The 9,252-nt window shown below is 49.8% G+C and overlaps 1 protein-coding gene across 1 annotated transcript; it reads left to right on the top strand.

The window, feature by feature from the left end:
* The first annotated feature begins 1,810 nt into the window (after positions 1-1,810).
* LOC141725993 (uncharacterized) lies at positions 1,811-3,239 on the top strand. Its single transcript, XM_074530159.1, has one exon. It carries the CDS (start codon positions 1,962-1,964, stop codon positions 3,237-3,239), a length of 1,278 nt encoding a protein of 425 aa, XP_074386260.1. The 5' UTR covers positions 1,811-1,961.
* Positions 3,240-9,252: the final 6,013 nt, after the last annotated feature.

Consider the following 9,252-nt stretch of genomic DNA (forward strand, 5'->3'; position numbering starts at 1 on the left):
GCTGCACACACGGTGCTGGGCTGAGCAGGGACAGCAGGCCCAGCTAGGGTGGGGGTGGCTGCAGGTACCTGCGCTGTTCGATGGAAGCGGCCACGGCTGGATTCCTGCTCATGTGTGCGCTCCACAGCTTCATCTGGCAAAGAGGGAGCGCAGCCAGAGCTGAGGGGCTGCGGGAGAGGCCGGAGAACACAGCCCAGCCCTGCACTCCCCAGGCAGGGAGAGCCCTGCGATGCCCCAGGGGGATGGAGCGAGGCCGCTGAGGGGTGTCTGCCTGGCGCCTCTTCCGGCCTGTCCGTGGGCTTTTCCCCAGGGGATTGCATGGCATGGCATGGCATGGCATGGCATGGCATGGCATGGCATGGCATGGGGCCAAGTTGGCTGCAGGCTCCAGGCCTGCAGCCCAGTTCTGCCACTCACCCCCCTGTGGTGGATGGAAGGGCACCACCTCTTCAGTCTCCCGTGCTGGGGCTGCTCCAGGGCCTTCTTCCTCCTCCTCCACCCAGGCCATCTTGGGCACTCTCGGGGGTCTCTGCTCCATGTCTGTGGCTGGAGCTACTTGCAGGAGAGGTGCCCTGGGAAAGCTCCAGGGCACCAAGTCCCACGCTCTGCCCTTGGGGGCAGCTGCAGAATAGAAGGCTTGGAAGGCCACGGGTCACCGAGTCCTGTGCTCTGGCCTTGAGCTCAGCTGCAGGAAGAACGCTGCAGAAAAGCTCCTGGTCAGACGGGAACGAGTGCGCTGTGTGGGGGCTCCTCACAGCACTGCTCTGTCCCGTTGTGCCCCGCTGTTTGCTCCCAGCACCGGGCAAGCTTCTATTTCCCACGTGTCACAAAGGGGCCTTGGAGACCGGGTTCCGTTCCATGGCACGGTGACCGTGCTGCAGCGTGCCACCCAGGGCCCTTGCACACACTGCCTCCTGCCCTGGGGCCGGCCCCAGCCCTGCTAAAGTGGCCCAGCTTGGAAGGAATCCCTGGCCCCAGGTGTCTAAGACAGCCTGACAGAATCTTTAGGAAGGGCTCAGACCATAAGCAAAGGCCGCCCTGCTCTGCGGGCTCAGGCCTGTAGTAAACCCCTCAGGTTTAGCCAGGGCCCCTTGGAGAATAGAATGCTGACACAGCAGCAAAGAAGTTTCCTGTCTCCAGGGACATCCGCCTTGTACCTTATCCCTATAGCCATGTAAGGCAATATTGTGTTAAACCCTACTATTGGTCACTTATGGTCACTCTAACACCTTTGCCATTGGTCAGGATTGGATCCAGGCCAAGGGTATAAAAGTAGCATACTGTACCCCTACTAACTCGGAAGAAGAAGAGCTGAGACCCTTCACGGACCCCTACAATAAAGCCATACTCGTGGAACAGCCAGCGTCTTCTGCTTCTCCTCTCTCTACCGTCTGCTGGAGCCTTAGGCCAAGGGAAAAGCTACCTAGCAAGCAAAGCTGAAATCACAAGAGCTGCCTAATCACTAAGAGCTGAATATCTCCCTGCTTGCTAGGGGCTAACCCACGGCCTTGGTCTGAGAGCGAGCTGGCTTCTAGCACCCAGTCCCCTTGGGGACTGAGCTCTGGAGCTGTAACAGCTTGCATAGGATAAGACCAAGCTAGGCTCATTTAAGTGGCCACCCAAACGTGTCGTCGGACCCTGGCCCCCAGGAGCGAAGCGTCACCAGAGCATCGGAGCCTTTCAGGGCCTCCAGTTATTGCCGGTTTGGGAAGCCTCTCCTTCTGCGAAAGGACTTTTCGTTTTAGAAAATCTTCTCTGCGGAAGGCTCAATTTTACCCTCAACAATACATCTGGACGAGATAAAGTCTGAGGAGAATTGAGGAGCAGACTCCCTTCCACAGACCCGTGACCCCAAAGGACGTAAGTATTAAGTTTGCGCGCATACCTTGGGTGCTCTAAAAATCTTTTTCGTTTTTTTTTCTTTTTTTTTCTCGTTTTTCTGTGGAAAGGGCTTGAAAATCATGGGTACTTGTTTAAGCACTCTAAGACTAACAACACGTGAGAGAGAGTTATATTTAACCATTGTAGAAACCTTATCTGTTAACAACTTCACTTTTTCTAAAGGTAGTCTGTCAAAAAAGACTCTTAAAAAATTTGTATCTTGGATGGTGCTGAATTTCCCTGAAACTGATAAGACCACAATTACTGAAAATTCCTTTTGGGATACAGTTGGAAACACCATTTATATGTCTCAAACAAAACAGGACTTTTCTGTTACTAACTTCTTACCTTTATTTCATATAATAACAAAAACGATTGAAAAATCGAACTCTGAAAAAAGTTCCAAACTAACAGATCTTTCCTCTTCATATGCTAATTGCGCTGATAAGATAACAGAGGAATGTGCCCTCCAGGCCACAGAGTCACTGGGCGCTGCAGAACTTACTGCAGAAACCACCTCGGAGGCAGAAGCCAAGCAGGCCGCCCCCACATTCCCCCCCCTCGCGGGACCCGCGCTGCCCAACTCCCCGTTTCCTGCAGCCCCCCATCTCCCCGGCTCCGTTTCCTTCCCGCGTCCGGCCTCGGGGGCCCCGTTCCCTGTCCCTGCCGCTGTACCCTCCGCTGCGACCACCCCTCCCCCCGCGCCCGTGCTGCCGTTGCCTACCCCCGCGCCGCCGTTCCCCGCCCCCGGTTGCTCCGTCGCGGTACCCCCCGCTCCCGCTGCTGTCCCCGCCCTGCCCCCCGCTCCCCCCGCCGCGCCCGCCGCGTTCCCCGGTCCCGTTATCGCCGCCGCCCCCCCCAACCCTGCGCTGCTATCCTCCACCCCCGCGACCGCCCTCCCATCCGTCACCGCCCCCGCTCCCGCTCCCACCGAGACCGCCCCGGCCCTCCCGCCCCCTCCTGCCACATTCCCGAGCCATGCCCACAACCTGTCCTCCTGCGCCGAGCCGCACACATGTGCAGTAACATCAGCTCACCCTACACCTGTCGTATCCCAAACCAGGGGCATTGCTAGCGCACCCCCAAATCCCCCAGGCGTGCATCCACAGCCCCCATACCCCCCCTGCCCCCACCCGTCCCTCCAACCCCTGACCCAACCCTCCTGCCACCCGAACGGATCAGAGACCACCTGTGGTGTCCCCCCCCCGACCCAATCCGGTCCCTGCTGCTCCAGGGCTACCCCTCACCCAACAACGCTAACTTCGGGCCAGTCACTGAAAAGGGTGAAAAATCCTTCTAAACGAAAGAAAAGGAATTCACGGGTAGCATGTGCCTCACAGTGTTCCTCATGCGATTAATATAGACCCATGGGCTCTTATTAAGATAGAAGCTACAAAGTCTGGGAACTGGGACCTAGCACAGAAAATCACAGCCTTTCCGGTCGAGTACAGGCAAGGAAGGAATGGTGGGGAATCTAATATCAAGGCATGGAAACCAATTTCTAATAAGGAACTGGTACAATTGAGAAATATAGCCAAGGAACATGGACGTAGTTCACATATCTTTAGAAATTTCCTAGAAGCCATGTTCTCTGCACATGTCTTGCTTCCTCACGATGTAAAAAATATTTCACAATGCCTTCTGTCACCGGCAGAATATTTGTTATGGGATAGGCATTGGAAGAAACACTTAAAAACGTTATCAGATTCATATACTGCCGATGCTACTAAGACCAACTTCACAGTAGAACAATTGGCTGGTGAAGGAGACTTTCAAAAGCCAGCAGAACAAATGGAAACTCTGAATAAAGAAGCGCTGCAGGATGTAGCAATTGCAGCAAAAACCTCCTTGCTTCTTATGCAGGATGAGTCAATGCCAACAATGCATTTTTCTACTATAAAACAAGGCATTGAAGAAAGCTTTATAAAATTTGTGGACAAACTTAAAGATGCTTTGGAGAAACAAATAGAGAGTACTGAGGCAAGAAAGGAACTCTTATGTAAGCTTGCTTTCAGCAACTCAAATGAGAAATGCAAGGCCATTTTGAGGTCTTTAACTGTGGATACAGACCCTACTATAGAGCAAATGTTAGAATGCTGTACACGTCACATGTCCACTGAAAATACAGTGGCGCAAGCAGTTGCTAAGGGTATTGCTGAAGGAGTTTCTGGTGCATATGCAGTGATAACCTCTAAAGAACAAGCTAAATGCTATCACTGTGGAGAGCTAGGACATTATATAAAGGACTGTCCTGAAAGAACACCCCCCCGATACCATCGGAATTATAATCAAAGACCCCAACAGCAGCAACACTATCAATCGCGTCCTTTAAACTCCTTGAGGCGCCCGTCCGACCTTCGGGCGCAGAATACAAATCAAAGGCCACCAAGACCCAATCACGCACAAACCCAGGCTGCTCCAGACCGAAAGGAGAAGCCCCAACCCACGGGACAACCCAGAGAGGTACCCGCCGACAACTGGTAACTGCTTTGTCCATTGACTTTAATGATAAGAATGTTCACCGTGTTCCTACAGGAAAATATGGACCTAAAGGGAGTCCTTCAGACATTTTAATTACAGGTGATTCGGTTAATACTCCGAAGGAAATCTTCGTTGTTCCGGAAGTGTTGACAGTGCAGCCGGGACAAGAGATCCTCGTGCAGGTATACTGCATAGACTTACCATTTTTTCTTTCTAAAGGAACTCCAATAGCACAGGCATTTTTACTCCCAAAAAATCACAGGGAACAGATTCCTCTCAACCCTACAGCAATGTGGGCACAAGTCATGGGACCATCCAAGCCTACCATCGAGTGCGGCCTCTCCCACAAAGGAGAGAAGACCCACCTGCCAGGGATGCTGGACACCGGTGCAGATGTGACCATCATCGCCCGTTCAGATTGGCCAGCACACTGGGATCTACAACCTGTTGCAGGCATGATTTCCGGGATTGGTGGAACTACAGTATCCATGAGGAGCAAGAACAACATCCTGGTTGAAGGGCCAGAAGGCAAGCTGGCAACCATCCGTCCATTTGTGGTAAGGGCCCCCATTACCCTTTGGGGACGTGACATTTTATCCCAGTGGGGTGCTTCCCTACGTATTCCCATTCAGGATTTCTGACTGGGGCCACTGAGTTGAGCGCGCTGCCAGAAATACCCTGTCTCACCTGGAAAAGCCACAAGCCAATCTGGACTGAGCAGTGGCCCCTAAAGAAAGCCAAGCTGCGCGCCCTAAACGTCCTCGTGGAAGAACAGCTCAAAAAAGGCCACATAGTGGAGTCCGACAGCCCTTGGAACTCTCCAGTCTTCGTTCTACCAAAGCCAGGTACAAACAAGTGGAGACTTCTCCATGACCTTCGCAGAATCAACGAAGTCATCGAGGACATGGGCCCTCTTCAGCCTGGCTTGCCCTCCCCATCGATGCTGCCTAGAGACTCGACACTTGCTATCATAGACATTAAGGACTGTTTCTTCAGTATACCACTACATCCAGAAGATGCTCCACGGTTTGCTTTTTCCGTTCCCTCTATTAACAAGGAAGCTCCGCTCAAAAGATATCATTGGCGTTATCTTCCTCAGGGATTGAAAAACTCGCCAACTATTTGCCAGTGGTACGTGTCTCACATCCTGTCTCCCATTCGGAAATCATTTCCAGACGCCATCATTTATCACTATATGGATGACATTCTGGTGTGTGCTTCAGACAAAGCTTACTTGGACAAAACAATCAAAAAGACTGTTGAAGCCATTGAAAAGGCAGGAATGGAAATTCGTGAGGACAAAATTCAGTACACCGAGCCATGGACTTACCTTGGAGTCCAGATCCGGGAAAGAACTATCCTACCTCAGCAGATCGTCATCAACGACGACCCAAAAACCCTCAGGGACTTACACAGCCTGTGTGGATCCATCAACTGGGTACGTCCACTGCTAGGAATTACATCAGAGGACCTTGCTCCCTTGTTCAATCTTCTTCGTGGACCCAAGGAACTGGACTCTCCCTGCACTCTCACAGAGGAAGCCAGAGGTGCCATCATCAAAGTCCAGGAAGCCCTGTCTTCACGCAAAGCCCATCGCTACGAGCCTAGTCTGCCTTTCCAGTTCATCATCCTGGGAAAAGCACCCAGATTCCATGGACTGATCTTCCAATGGGACCCTCAGCTGCGAGATCCTTTGTTGATACTGGAATGGGTTTTTACAAGTAGCCAGCCCACAAAGACACTTACCACCTACCAGGAGATTATAGCACACTTAATAAAAAAGGCTAGGACTCGCCTTTGCTCCCTTTCAGGGTGTGATTTTGAATGCATATATTTGCCAATAACCCTTAAAGACTTTGAGGATTTGATCAAGACCAATGCGAGTCTACAGTTTGCTCTGGACAGTTATACGGGTCAAACTTCATCAGACATCCCAGAACACCAGCTTTTCAACCAGAATGAAACTTTCCATTTGATTCCAAAACGAATCCAAAGTAGAAATCCTCTCAAGGCTCTAACTCTATTTACAGATGGCTCAGGGTCATCCCACAAGTCGGTGATTACTTGGAGAGACCCCCAAACACAAGAATGGCAATCTGACGTGGAAACAGTAGAAGGATCGCCACAAATTGCAGAATTAGCAGCTGTCGTCAGAGCCTTTGAAAAATTTAAAAACGAGCCGTTCAATCTGGTCACAGATTCAGCTTATGTTGCGGGAATAGCTATGAGAGCGGAACATGCTCTTCTCAAAGAGGTCTCTAACCCAAAGTTATACCAATTGCTCTCTAAATTAATACAATTGATATCCCACAGAAAACAACCTTATCACATAATGCATGTAAGGTCGCACACGGACCTCCCAGGTGTTGTTGCAGAAGGCAACAGGAAAGCAGATGCATTAGCTATGGCAGCAGAAACTGCTAATGTTCCTAACATCTTTGCTCAGGCAAAGCTGTCACATGCGTTCTTTCATCAAAATGTACCTGCCCTGATGAGAATGTTTAAGCTCTCGAAGGATCAGGCAAAAGCTATCGTGGCTACCTGTCCGAACTGTCAAAACTACCAGATACCATCAATGGGTACGGGAGTCAATCCCCGAGGTCTGAATAGCTGTCAGCTGTGGCAGACAGATGTAACTCACTTTGCACCTTTTGGAAGGTCAAAGTATGTGCATGTTTCGGTTGACACGTTCTCAGGAGCAGTGTTTGCATCATCACATGCAGGAGAAAAGACCATGCACACAATAAAACACTTTCTCCTCGCTTTTGCCACCCTGGGTGTACCAAAGGAGATTAAAACAGATAATGGGCCAGCCTATACCTCCCACAAGTTGAAGGAGTTCTTCAATGAATGGGGCATAGCACACAAGACGGGCATACCTGTAAACCCCACAGGACAATCCATCGTGGAAAGGACACATCAAACCCTCAAAAGAGTCCTCGAGCAACAGAACAGGAACACGAAAATCACATCTCCAGTGGAGAGACTTTGCAAGGCTCTCTATGTCATCAACTTCCTGAACTGCACAGTGTCAGAGCCTGACCCACCAATACTTCGCCACTTTGCGAATACCACAAAAGCAAAGCTCACGGAGAAACCACCCGTGCTCGTGAAAGATCCTGAAACACACCAAATCTCAGGGCCTCATCAGTTGATTACCTGGGGAAGAGGTTATGCATGCGTGCTACTACCATCAGGTCCAAGGTGGTACCCAGGAAAATACGTAAAACCATACTTAGGCACAGCGAACACTACTACAGACGAGGACAAGAATTCTCCTGAGGCAAACACAAGACCACCTCAAAACCAAACCAGCTCAGCCTGGAGACGAAGGCGTCGCCGAACACCCACAAACACAAGAACAGACCGCCCCATTACAAGGCAGCAGACAAAACAGAAAGTCAAATAACAGTCTACTGTAATAGGCCACAGATAGCCTTAACACAAAAGTGTTCTCTGAATTATGTGTTATTACACTGTGTATTGTATAGTAAAAAGTATTATTCCCTTTCCCTAACCTTAAAACCTCATAACCTTCTACCCGCTCCTCCTCCTGTAGTGCAGCTTAGAAATTAAAAGAAAAAGGGGGGGAGGAGGGGAACACAGAAAAGAACAAGGCAGAAATCCCTCTCATCATAAAGATAACAAATTGTGCTTATATTCCCTATCAGAAGCCCTAATCCTGCCCAAAGATGAAAAATATCTCCGTCGGTGCTGTCCTCACCGCTGCCTGGATGCTCTACACTGTACCGCGTGCCTTCGGCTGGATTAGTCCTCAGCCTAGCCATAATGTTTGGGTAACCTTAGCAAAAACATTAAAACAAGACAATATGTGCTTGTCTATGGGAAGCATAGATAATCCACTTTCTACATGTCTAGTAGGAATCCCCTTTATAGCAGACGATTGGCCGGTCCAGAACTCAGAGGTTCTCCGCACCACAGGTAAGAGACCCAATGGGGCTGATACTTGGGATGAGTGGACAAAAATTCTGCCAGATGCTCGAGAGGAACCCCAAGAATTGGATCTATTGGGATCCTCCAAGGCCACATATTGTGTCAAATTTTACTATAGGCGTCCGAAAAATGATTGGCCAGAAATTGACCAACACAAAAACACATATCGAAAAGATGTATCACCAGTAAACAAAGCCTATAACCCTCATGATTGGTGCAATTACACTGCACGTGTAATTTCTGTGTCCTCTCTCCATCCCAAAGTATTACCCAAGGGAATGTTTCTCATCTGTGGTGACAGAGTATGGGCAGGGATCCCCTCCCGACTCCAGGGAGGTCCCTGTACTCTGGGAAAACTTTCTACCCTTACTCCAAACATCACCCTATTACATAATTGGAAAAAAGAAAGAGAATCAAAACGTGAAAAAAGGTCATACACTGAATTCGATGAAAATTGTGATCCGAGATTATACGATTGGAACAGACAAAAAAAGATTGCAGTCTCTCTGTTTTTACCCTGGATAGCTGCAGCTAAAGCCCTCGGTGAAATCAGTCACCTTGGGTGCTGGCTCAGTAAACAAGCTAACGCCACATCAGCAGCCCTGAGTGATCTCTTAAAGGAAGAAGAAACCACAAGACAAGCTTCACTCCAAAACCGAGCAGCAATCGACTTCCTGCTGCTTGCCCACGGACATGGATGTGAGGACTTCGAAGGAATGTGTTGCTTCAACCTCTCTTCACGTTCGGAATCCATCCATGCGAACATCCAGAAACTGAAAGATCTTGTGAAGGACTTGAAAGTAGAAAGAATCCCAGATTGGGTCAATGAAATTTTCGGGCAATGGGGACTAACAGGATGGGCCGCATCTTTAGTTAAGGGATTTTTGTTGATTCTCCTTGTAATTTTTACAGTGTTAGTTATGTTCATGTGTCTTG

This window comes from Zonotrichia albicollis, chromosome 32 (genome assembly GCF_047830755.1).
Source record: "Zonotrichia albicollis isolate bZonAlb1 chromosome 32, bZonAlb1.hap1, whole genome shotgun sequence".
NCBI classification, from domain to species: Eukaryota; Metazoa; Chordata; class Aves; order Passeriformes; family Passerellidae; genus Zonotrichia; species Zonotrichia albicollis.